The sequence below is a fragment of the Salvelinus sp. IW2-2015 genome, linkage group LG4q.1:29, assembly GCF_002910315.2.
Source record: "Salvelinus sp. IW2-2015 linkage group LG4q.1:29, ASM291031v2, whole genome shotgun sequence".
NCBI classification, from domain to species: Eukaryota; Metazoa; Chordata; class Actinopteri; order Salmoniformes; family Salmonidae; genus Salvelinus; species Salvelinus sp. IW2-2015.
In genome coordinates, this window is record NC_036842.1 from 79500485 (window position 1) to 79513681 (window position 13197).

General features: G+C 39.9%; 1 protein-coding gene across 5 annotated transcripts in view; it reads left to right on the plus strand.

Moving 5' to 3' along the window:
• Positions 1–13197, plus strand: part of LOC111962591 (SLIT-ROBO Rho GTPase-activating protein 1) — a 179368-nt gene that overhangs the window by 48220 nt on the left and 117951 nt on the right. For all 5 annotated transcript variants that reach the window (XM_023985765.3, XM_023985766.3, XM_023985767.3 and 2 more), the window contains exon 2: positions 8754–8949. In XM_023985765.3, coding sequence (XP_023841533.1) covers positions 8754–8949 — 196 coding nt within the window. The remainder of the gene's footprint in view (positions 1–8753; positions 8950–13197) is intronic.

A 13197-nucleotide genomic window follows, 5' to 3' on the forward strand; every position in this document is an offset into this window, starting at 1 on the left:
TTTAAAACTCATTCTGTTATCAAATCGGTAACAGGATTTCTGCAATTGATTTGGCAACAATGGGAAATCATTCTAGTGCCAAACAACAGTTGGGTTCACAAGTTTGGACAGTACAGAACAGAGTACAGTAAAGAAAAGTAGACTATAGTACTGTACAGTAGAGTTCAATGAAGCACAGAGTACACTAGATTTGAGTACACAAATGTACTGTACTGAACTCTACTGTGCTGTACTTTGATATCCACATTTGTGAAACATAGATGTCTATGATGCCAAATTTGGTTTTTCCCCTTTGGGGCAGAACTCATTAAAATAATAGCCACTGTGTAAAATAGTACCCAAATATGCAAAGGAAGACATTGCATATTTATACTTTTTTGTGGACCTATTTAGGATACATCACCATGAAGAGAATGGCTTTCATATCCATAATTATGCATTTTCATGTAGTAAAGATCAGGGACCCATGATGAAATTCCGTTACAGCAATTCCACTTCACTTACTGTAGTTAAATAACCAAAATAGATTTTTCTGTGTGATTGTGTCATGTCATAGCTGACACCACATTATTTCTGCAGACATCTTTGACTCTTAAAGGGTTACTTCAAGAGTCAGATTAACTCGTGGATAACATTTTATGTCTCTGAGTGCAGTTTGAAGAATGTTGCTAACTAGCGCTAGCTCAATTACTAACTAGCGTTACTCATAGACTTCCAGTCATTGTGCTAATGCTAGTTAGCATTGGCTCATGAAACTACCTCTAACATCCTTCATACTGGACACAGAGACATACAACCAGTATCCACGAGTTCTGGGGAAGTATATAAAGGGCCTCAATGCCAAAATCCCAAAGGATCCCTTTAATTCGGATCAGATATTTAAATTAGTTCTTGCAAAACGTGTACACAAAAAACTGAGGGTGATTTTACTGAAATGCTGCTACCAAACTTGGCATCTGCACAGTTCTTCCAGTAAATGTGTTGTAAAATATTCAGTGTAAATTGTTAAAGTAGTCCTTGTGCATGGAGTTGTAGGGTTTGTTAAACTTTGAAATCAATGGTTTTGTTTGGCATACATTTTAAGTGAAAAATACTAGTTACTGTGGAATGGCTCCTCACTGACTAGGGGATAGGGCTGTTGCGGTGACCATATTACCACCACACAGCAGTCATGAGTCATGACCCCAGTAATCACCTCTTATGCACTCTGGACATGAATTAATAGTATCCAACTAGCTAAAGATCACCAGGTTACTAATGGCCTGGTGCTCAAGGCTCTATTGTCCCTCTAACCACTCTGACATCAATACAAATGCTATCTTAAATCACAAACACTTATCATTAAAACAGTATGTGCTTTTAAAAAACTCACCTCACTGTGAGGAATTGGAAGAAATAAGTTCAACAACGGGTTGAAACTGAGTGGAAAACATGGTCGTTGTGGATGTTTCAAAGCCTATAACACAATGAAATGGACAGTGCTTTCTAAAGGGATTATTAATTCACAAGCATAAGCCTATATATGAGCCCAAGCCCCCCCCCACCCACAAAAAATGAATTTAAAAAAATCTGATTTTGCTGTTATACAATACATTTAAAAATAAAAAAACTATTTTAAGATACAGTATCTTTGGTATGTAAGCGGTCTACCATAAATTAAGCAAGTTCAGAGTTATACTACAATTAAAGTGAATATGTATTAGATTTTGAATAGGCTAGTAATATGGCATTTTTTATATTTTCATAAACTAATAGGCTGAAATTATTTTAGCTACAGAATATCTCACCACCATGCGCTTCATCTCCTTCCCTCGCTCTTTCATTCCTTTCTCCAGCTCGCAGACGGGCTGTCAACAGTTTTAATGAAATATGTTTTGTTGTGATGTTACTATCGATGTTCCCGAACTGATTTTACTTGGTTTCCCAAATTAAGCACTTGGTAGCTGCAGGAACAGAGTTGGAGAACCCATGGTATATGGAGTTTGGGCGGAATATCACTTGTCCCACTGCGAAATAACCTGCCCGACATGAGTGAAAAACGAAAGGGGGCAAAGTGGCCTTCATTCGCTGTTCGAGTGCATATGGATTACGTATTTTTCTCTTGTCCCTGTTCCCGCTCATTTGATAATGGGAGATTCTAAATCGGAACTAATTTTACATATTACTAAAGACTAGATTAAATTGAGAATAGTCTGGTGGGTGAAAATATGTTCACTTGATGAGAGAACAGCGTGTGCAGCGGAACGAAGCGCAAGCTTTTTTGCAACGTTCTCAAATCATCAATAGCTATAGTCGCATCACGCAGCTCATATCTTTAGATTTCTAAGGCATTCTAAGGTTTTAATTAATTCACAACTAAAGTTGCCAAATAACTGTAAGTCTAGTTTATAGGACCTGTTTCAAATGATCACTTTTAGATCAACATCGCCGCTTCCTATGCGAACTCTCGCTCCGGAATGGGAAAAATGTCCTTTCTATTTTATTAAGCGAAGTTCAATCATATAATGGCACGGGACTTTATACGCATATATTGTCTGCTAAATGAAGAAGCCTACAGCTAATGCCATGGCGAATAACCGGATAACATATATTAGGCCAACTCCTATTCTGTTCTTCTAAAGAACATTTTCTTCATATCATAATGTTTCTTTAGACCTATCTAAAATATATCATGGATTTATTGTGATTGTGTATATTCAATCGATTTTAGACGTTCCAAAGTTGCGCATCAGCCAGCGGCTTGTATGCGTGGAGGGCTGGCGATGCTAAATGTGTTAATGTTAACRGTCAGTTACTGTGAAACCGGCAGTATTTTTTGCATGACAATAACCAGCTGACAAAATTTCATGACGGCCACAGTCCTGCTAGGGGATTAAGCTTCTCTGTCAAATGTATATCCTTTTCAGCCTCCGAGTCATTCAAGAGAAATAATTATATCGTTGTCAGAGCGTCGCGTGTGGCTCAGTTGGTAGGACATGCCCAAACCAGGCTGAAACGTAATATTCCTTGTTCCATGAACCAACCATGAACTTCTAGAATCCCTCTAGAAGAGCTTCGCGCATGCAACGCGAGTGTTGTGGGTTTCATTTTCACGAGTGGCCATTACGAAAAATTACATAAAATATATGCACTCACTACTGTAAATCGCTCTGGATAAGAGCCTATGCTTAGTGACAAAAAAAAATAAAAGGGAGTCCTAGTTTTATACCGTGTAGTCAGTCCCCTGTTTTACATGTGCCTACATTATCATGAGCGATAATTCATTAAATGTTGACAGGTGATTTATATGCAATGTCATTCATAATGCTTCAACATGGCATAGTGCCACTAGTCAATGTTTGACATGCACTATGCATGATTTAAGGAGATGCCATGTTCAGTCATGAATATAATTGTGTTAAATGATCCACTCAGCTCTTTTGCATTAATGTCATGCTTGCCTTGCTTTAATTCCAAATCCTCATCCACTGTTTAAAGTTAGGAATTATACACACTTGAAATTCTGGGTTTCTCATTCATTTAAAAACCCCAAAGCTATGGTAGCCTCTAGAAATATCCTTTCTCCTTCAGCTCTCTCAATGTTGCTGAAGAACCTGGTTGATCTTGTGACTTCCAAACATTGACCACCAGCCCTTGGAAGCCCACCATGATGGCACAAATCCCAGCTTCCTTATAGGCCTACCTTACCTGCACTGGACCTACAATCTAAAAAGTTAAATTTAAAGTTGAGGTGTAGAATAAGGTGGCTATGGCTTGGTTACCCATACAGGGGTGAAGGGTGTCTTTGCTGCCCTGTAGCCATAGGGTTCTTCCGGCTTATGGTTGGTTTCTCTCTGGCCACTCAGACACTGAATGCTTATCTCTGCTGTTTCTTCCCTTAACAAATCAGACTAAGCAAAAGCCCTCAACCCCCGCCCCAGTTTATCTCCCTCCTTTCCTGTCCCGCCTGCCCCCATTTGAATGTGTCCGGATGAAAGAGAAAACCTTGGGAATGAAAATACCTAATCAAGTATTTCTAATAGACCCCACTTAAATCATTAATTTATCAAGATTGGGAAGGCATTTAGGCTGATGAATGAAGCCAAGCTCTTGGCTAATTCCACAATTGCATTTTGGAACACACAACGAGCAGCTCTCAGAGCCCAGTTTAATTGAGTCAGCAGTTAATCAATGATTCGACTCAATCGCTGGTATTGGCCAGTTATTGATGGATGCCAAATGTAGGAGTCTACTCTTTGGGGGATCCTACGGACAGTTTGGAAAATGCCCATTTTATCCTCTTGAGCAAATTTAATCGCAGTCTGTTTTCGTAGCCTGTACTTTACGGTCATTGATGGCTGAGTGGTCATTAAGCACAAAGTTGAGGTGAAATTAGGTATAGTTCTCAACTTTTGCCATAACTGGCCATTGAGGTGTGTTTTGTGGTATTAMACTATTTACTGTATGTCATTGTATCAGTTTTATGTTGGATGACTACTAAAACCAGAATCTCTGAAGACATTAACCAGATTTCCATCCAACCTTTTTATTTGATTGAAGTACATGTCGTTTAAAAAACATCACGACAGGCCGGATGGAAACAGCAAATGTGTTGGTAAACTTTCCAAATGTCGACAACACAAAATATGCCAGACTAGGTAGGATATTTTTGTCGGTAAAATTAATTATTTGAGAAARGGTGGTGGAAACGCCTTTTATGTGCAAATATCGATATACTAACCATGATGTTTGAGCCTCCCACTAAGATTCCGGAAAGCATGCTGTTTATTGGGCTACAGATAAAATAAGTTATGATGAAKTTCACAGGGTGGAGAAAGTGCACGGTGATGAGCTTGAGGCTCCTTTAAAATAAATATCAAGGGTATTATTCTGGTGGCATGATAATCGATGTTTGGAGGCTTTTTAATTTTTTTGTTTTATCTCACTCTTTTGTCCATAATGATCTCATTTTGTAGGCTATACCCYCACCGTACCTGCCAGCTATTGGCTAGAGCGCATGTTCCAAGACCAGAGTGGGCACAATCAATATATAACGCCATTTTTTGTTGTTGTGACAAAACCATCCGAGGAGTTAAATGTGATGGAAACCCATTTCACTTGTATTTTTTATTCGGTACATGGGAATTTAACCGCAATTTTTTTGAATGTGCCCTAAGTCATCAKGCACAGCCTTTTATCCGCAACAGACTATCTATTGCATCTTGCCTATACATCGCCAATTGGATGTAAATCTAACTTGTGACAGTGATTTAAAAAATAAAATAATGTATGGTTGTTTCACCTTTTTACAGGGAATCCTCTCCAACACATTGACTTGTCTCCCACATCCACCCCATGTTCGTGTAGTGGATGTAGCCTACATTAGTGAGTGATGTAAATTAAATTAGACACATTTCCAGTGACAGGTGAGATATCTCATGAGGGTAATTTAGTTCCATATACAGCCTGGTTAAGCGAAGCCTCCAGTCACAGGTATCACTAGTGAAGACCCTGGCGTTTCCTTGCTGGTGAATGTGTCATGCAGTAGTGTGGTCAGCTGTTTGTTCACCTGCACCCACCCGCAATTGCTAATAACCCATCCACAACTGCCCAACTATATGTGAAAATGAGGCCCGCACCTGACCCTAACCCAGAAATATAGAAAATGCGCTGTAAGCCTAATTTAGATTGGCCTATGTTTCTGCTTATGATTTCCAACATTTTGGTAGGCTATTTGTTATTCAACTTATCTATAACTGCGTGCATGCAGCTTCTCTTCTGTCATTACTTGTTGCCCTAGAAGACTAAATAAACCTTGCTCACAAGAAAATCTGTCATACATTGATCAGATGAATGCTTCAATCTAGCTGACATCTTTAATTTGTTTTGTCTTTCATCTCTGCTTTTCTTGCACAGCAAAGACTTAGGGACCTGGGAGAAAATGCAAATTACATCAGTTTGACCTGTTTTACGGGAATGAAAAGCTGTGAAAATGACCCAACATTTCTGATCATAAGATTTCAGTTCGGCTTGACGCAAATGCGGTTGAAATTCTATCCGCTTTTATTATGCTGATAAAGATGGAACCTTTAGAGACAGTCCCAAACCACGCATTCATTATCTACTACTGTTCCCGAGTGAAAATGTACATTTGGTGTATCTTTTTACTGCAAGAACTGCTTCATTCTGCAGGAGATAATATTATATTCGGCTATGTGAGAGGTTATAGACCTACAGTCAGTTTCCAGATTTCTGTTACTATTCCATTCAACCCATTTGAACAGTAGACTACAGTTCCCTTGATGTGCCATATTTGAAGTCCCTGTCTTGTTACTGTCCAATTTGTATAGCGCCTCACAAACATCATTCTATAACATGGGCACTGCTATCGTCCTCTTTTACCACCTCACCAAATCTTTCCCAAACATTACTGTTCTGGCCCTACCTTTTCTTTATTTTCAACTCTCCATTTCGCAGCTTTTCTCTTCTTGAATTTAACTCCAACATTGTCCTTATGCCTCAGCGGATCGACATTAACTTTTTCTGGCCAAGTTCCCAAAAGCATTTGGCAATTGGKGCATATTTGYCATGCTTACAGTTGGGCCCTAAAGCTTAGGCTTACGAAAGAAAAACATCAATGTAGCCTGTAGATATGAATTGCACAATAATTATACATTCATGGATTTTTAATGCATTGTTTTCTCTTTATTCATTTTGGCTCCTTCCTCCTGACAGAGCTGGTGTAACTGAGTCAGGTTTGTAGGCCTCCTTGCTGACACACGCTTTTTCAGTTCTGCCCACAAATGTTCTATGGGATTGAGGTCAGGGCTTTGCGATGGCCACTCCAATACCTTGACTTTGTTGTCCTTAAGCCATTTTGCCACAACTTTGGAAGTATGCTTGGGGTCATTGTCCACTTGGAAGACCCATTTGCGACCAAGCTTTAACTTCTTGACTGATGACTTGAGATGTTGCTTCAATAGATCCACATAATTTTCCATCCTCATGATGCTATCTATTTTGTGAAGTGCACCAGTCGCCCCTGCAGCAAAGCACCCCCACAACATGATGCTGCCACCCCCATGCTTCACGGTTGGGATGYTGTTCTTTGGCTTGCAAGCCTCTTCCTTTTTCCTCCAAACATAACGATGGTCATTATGGCCAAACAGTTTCATCAAACCAGAGGAAATTTCCCCAAAAAGTACGATCTTTGTCCTCATGTGCAGTTGCAAACCGTAGTCTGGCTTTTTTAATGGTGGTTTTGGAGTAGTGGCTTCTTCCTTGCTGAGCGGCCTTTCAGGTTATGTCGATATAGGACTTGTTTTACTGTGGATATAGATACTTTTGTACCTGTTTCCTCCAGCATCTTCACAAGATCCTTTGCTGTTGTTCGGGAATTGATTTGCACTTTTCGCACCACAGTATGTTCATCTCTAGGAGACAGAACGCGTCTCCTTACTGAGCGTTATGGCAGCTGCGTGGTCCCATGGTGTTTATATTTGCGTACTATTGTTTGTACAAATGAACGTGGTACCTTCAGGCATTTGGAAATGGGAAAATACAAAAAGCAGACATTGAATATCCCTTTGAGCATAATTGAAGTTGTTAATTACACACAGTCAGTACAAAGATACAGGCGTCCTTCCTAACTCAGTTGCCTGAGAGGAAGGAAACCGCTCAGGGATTTCACCATGAGGCCAATGGTGACTTTATAACAATTACAGAGTAATTGCAGAGGATGGATCAACAACATTGTAGTTACTCCACAATAKTAACTTAATTGACAGCGTGAAAAGAACGACGCCTGTACAGAATAAAAATATATTCCAAAACATACATCCTGTTTGCAAAGTAATTCTGCAAAWAATGGGGCAAAGCAATTAACTTTTTGTCCTGATTACAAAGTGTTATGTTTGGGGCAAATCCAATACAACACATTATTGAGTATCACTATCCATATTTTCAAGCATAGTTGTGGCTGTATCATGTTATAGGAATGCTTGTAATTGTTAAGGACTGGGGAGTTTTTCAGGATAAAACAGGAATGGAGCTAAGCACAGGCAAAATCCTAGAGAGAAATCTGGTTCAGTCTGCTTTTCACTAGACACTGGGAGATTTTCAGCTTTTCAGCAGAACAATAACCTGAAACACAAGACCAAATCTACACTTGAGTTGCTTACCAAGAAGACGATGAATGTTCCTGAGTGGCCAAGTTACAATTTTGACTTAAATCTACTTGAAAATCTATGGCAAGACTTGAAAATTGTCTAGCAATAACCAACAACCAATTTGACGGAGCTTGAATAATTTTGAAAATAATTTTGGGCTAATGTTGAACAATCCATGTGTGGAAAGCTCTTAGAGATTTAGCCAGAAAGATTCACAGCTATAATCGCTGCCAAAGGTGCCTCTACAAAGTACTGACTCGAGGGTGTAAATACTTACGTAAAATGAGATATTTCTGTATTTTATTTTTAATACATTTTTTAAAAAACATGTCACTTTGTCATTATGGGGTATTGTGTGTAGATGGGTGAGGGGGGAAAAAATATACTTAGGCTGTAACACAACAAAATGTGGAATAAGTCAAGCGTTATGGATACTTTCTGAAGGCATTGTATTCCATTCTAATATTGGCTGGTGTTGACTACTAAGATTGACATATTTCTCACCTGTCTGCTCTGTGTGGTTCTTAGAGATCTACAAACCTCTGACTTTTGTGTGTGTGGTTCTCGACATCCATCTGACTTGATTTTGTCTGTCTGTGTCCTCAGAGATCCGTGCCCAGCTGGTGGATCAGCAGAAATGCCTGGACCAGCAGACAGAGATGAGGGTGCAGCTCCTCCAGGACCTGCAGGACTTCTTCAGGAAGAAGTCAGAGATTGAGATGGAGTACTCCAGGAACCTGGAGAAACTGGCAGAGAGGTTCATGGCTAAGACTCGGAGCACCAAGGACCACCAGCAGTACAAGTGGGTACAAGTGTATATAGGTCTTGTATGTGTTTTTCTCTTTTCCTATTTTCCTCTTTTCCTGGGTCTGTGTCGATCTTTATCCCTGACTTTGGGTCTGTCTGCCTGGGTCTAGGTCTGAGACTTTGTCGGTTTATGTCTTTCTTCTGTACAAGTTAAGTCACTGGATGGAACTGTCTCTGTCTGAAATATGCCTCTCTCAGGTTCAGTGTTCATGAATACCTTTTGCATTAGGCAACCAGAATCAATGTCATATTTGATTATATGTTCATGACTATCAATCTGMAAAATACATTCAACTTTGATTACAATGTTGACCCGGCAAATCAATGAATGGTTTTTATTATAATCAATCTGGTCCCACACACCCACCCACCCACCAGCAGCACTCAATGATTCCTTGTCCTATTTATTTCACATTATCAAACTGCATAAGACATTTAATTGTCATGTCATTCTACTAATTTCCTCTCCTCCATTAGACGACTGAAATCGATTTAGACGGGCGGGTYTTATTTCCCATTTTTTTCATACATTTTCAAATGTATGTGTTCCCGATATGAATAAATGAACATGAATTATTGAAAGGCAATATCCTATGAAGGCAGGCTGTTACACCAGGAGCTCCAGCAATAAATATCCATATCCTCTATTTCCCCCTTTAGCCCATTCTGCATAATGTCCCTTTTGTTCATCGGTACTTCCGATGGTTAGCACGGGTAGCCCTATATTTCAAATACTTTCCCCCATCTTACATCACAATTCACAAACTGTCACCCTCTCTGTCAATGTGCAGATGGTATTTCCAGCGCAATGTGAATTATGGAAGTGGAGAAACTCCAATGAACGAACCGATACCTCCCAGAATGGTTATAGTTTTTTTTTTTTTAAATGGATATCAGATTGATGACTGCTCACGCGGTCAACGGTGACCAGATCCATAATACAGAATACATGGAATGGTGAGAGGAACCCTAATTCTATAATCATTATTGTGGAGAATAACCTAACTATGTCTATAGTGAGTTGGTCTCGGTCGGATGTAGTTTAACCACAAATGAGACAAGACCTGACATGACAAAAGATGAAAATGTGTTAATCTCTCCCCAAATCAATTGAAGTATGATCACACTGTAAGAGAAGAACTATCCCTCCATCCCTCCATCTCTTTCCCATGGCTTCTTTCCTTACCCCCTGTCTGTGTGGTAAAGCACCGTTTGACTCTGGCCTGATGCCATGGATGAGCCGTATTGGAATGTTGACACAGTCGAGCAATGCTGTACTTGTGGTCTCATTACGCTGGAGGATACTGCTTTTGGAAAAGGAAACATTAGCATATTGTTTGAACTTGCGGCGGGGACCAAAAAATAAAACGTCTGTTTGCCCTCCTCAGTGTCCTCAAATAGGCCTCTACTGAGTCTACTGCGCCTGAAAACCACAATGGCTCTACCAGCTGTGTGTGCATGACTGGGAGACTGAGGAGAATCTGATGGCATGGATCGCTAGCTGTGGATTTCATCGTGTGATATAGAGTCCAGTCTGTTCATTCGTCGGGTAAACATTTGTCAAGCAGCATATTTCGGTGCTCTGTAAATGCCAGACGTTTGACTAACAGTGAATGCCCTGCTGCCGGGTTTTAAGACGTGGCCTATTTATTTTTTGTGTTTGTATAAACAAGGTTAATACAGAACAGCTTATGTATTTTCCACATTCTCTAGGATGTTTTCTTTGGAACGACTTGTGTGAGGTTGAAAAAGTGCACTTACGTCTGACTCTGAGCTTCATGGCCTAACGTTAGTGCAGTGCCTCAGCCTAGCTTGGGCTGGCTGTGTGTGTAATAAAATGGATTAGCTTTAAAATCCGCTCTTTAAATCATTGGCTAATTAGCTGGCATTTCCGCACTGGAGAGCAGTGAATACTGACAAGCTGCGTGCAGTTGGGCTGCTAACTGCTGCTAACTGAGATGAGCATTGTCACAGATTTATTGTGAAGTTTTTCCACATTTGACAGGGAGCCAAGTTATGTTCATTCAGTTTATGTTGGTCAAATAATAAAAATCACCAGAGAAGTTGGAAAAGTCAAGTCTTTGTCAGGTAACGTAGGACGCTTTGTACTAGCCCTGATGTCTGGCCTCTGACTCTCTTTCTCCAAATGGAGGAAAACAGAGGGGCTATGGTACATTTCAGTGTCCAGGACAAGGAATGTCTCGTCAGCCATGTTTTTCTACTCTATCGGGTCGCTTTCAGGAGTGAGATAAAGTGACTGTAAGGAAGTACACAATTTGTGCTACCTATGGGATTATTGCTACAGCACCTCAGTTGGCCTAGAACAATCTTGCTAGGGTACAGCTCTGCAGCAGCGGTAGGCGGTAGGGATGTTATTTTTGCTTGATAGCGTTAGCTAGCGCTAGTCGGCTGTACCTGCGCAAAAACACCAGTATTTTTCATCCTATAGTTTGTTCTCCATCTTCCTTTTAAATAGTGAGCTAACATGTTTTCAGCACTTTTAATATCCCTGACTGATCAAAACTAATTTTCTCATGCTCTCTCGTCTCTCTGCAGCAGCCGTGCACTGATTATACAAAACATTGTACACTCAGTGCATGACCTAGACTGACCAGGTAAATCCAGGTAAAAGCTATGATCCCTTATTGATGTCACTTTTAAATCCATTTCAATCAATGTAGATGAAGGGGAGGAGACCAGTTAAAGATTTTTGAGCCTTGAGACAATTGAGACATGGATTGTGAATGTGTGCCATTCAGAGCGTGCATGGGCAAGACAAAAGATTTAAGTGCCTTTGAACTGGGTATGGTAGTAGGTGCCAGGCYCATCGGTTTGTATCAAGAACTGCAGCACTGCTGGGTTAACTATGGATGCTTAGATAGCTATGGACTGGTGGCAAATGTAGTTAATATATTTTATGATATACAGTACCAGTCAAAAGTTTGGACTAGAGGTCGACCGATTATGATTTTTTCAACGCCGGATACGATTTATTGGAGGACAAAAAAGCCGATACCGATTAATCGGACGATTTGTAATGACAATTACAACAATACTGAATGAAACACTTATTTTAACTTAATATAATACATCAATAAAATCAATTTAGCCTCAAATAATAATGAAACATGTTCAATTTGGTTTAAATAATGCAAAACAAAGTGTTGGAGAAGAAAGTTAAAGTGTAATATGTGCCATCTAAGAAAGCTAACGTTTAAGTTCCTTGCTCAGAACATGAGAACATATGAAAGCTGGTGGTTCCTTTTAACATGAGTCTTCAATATTCCCAGGTAAGAAGTTTTAGGTTGTAGTTATTATAGGAATTATATGACTATTTCTCTCTATTACCATTTGCATTTCATTAACCTTTGACTATTGGATGTTCTTATAGGACTTTAGTATTGCCAGTGTAACAGTATAGCTTCCGTCCCTCTCCTCGCTCCTACCTGGGCTCGAACCAGGAAACACAACGACAACAGCATCCTCGAAGCAGCGTTACCCATCGCTCCACAAAAGCCGCGCCCTTGCAGAGCAAGTGGAACAACCACTCCAAGTCTCAAGCGAGTGATGTTTGAAACGCTATTAGCGCGCACCCCGCTAACTAGCTAGCCATTTCACATCGGTGAGTTGATAGGCTTGAAGTCATAAACAGCAGAGCTGCTGGCAAAATGCACGAAAGTGCTGTTTGAATGAATGCTTACGAGCGTGCTGGTGCCTACCATCCTCAGTCAGGCTGCTCTATCAAATCATAGACTTAATTATAAACATAATAACACACAGAAGTACGAGCCTTAGGTCATTAATATGGTCGAATCCGGAAACTATCATCTCGAAAAACAAGTGTTTATTCTTTCAGTGAAATACGGAACCGTTCCGTATTTTATCTAACGGGTGGCATCCTTAAGTCTAAATATTCCTGTTACATTGCACAACCTTCAATGTTATGTAAAATTCTGGCAAATTAGGCAGCCCAAACTGTTGCATATACACTGACTCTGCGTGCAATGAACGCAAGAGAAGTGACACAATTTCACCTGGTTAATATTGCCTGTTAACCTGGATTCTTTTAGCTAAATATGCAGGTTTAAAAATATATACTTCTGTGTATTGATTTTAAGAAAGGCATTGATGTTTATGGTTAGTACACATTGGAGCAACGATACGCACCGCATCGATTATATGCAACGCAAGACACGCTAGATAACTACACATGGTTGATGATATTACTAGTTTAACTATGATT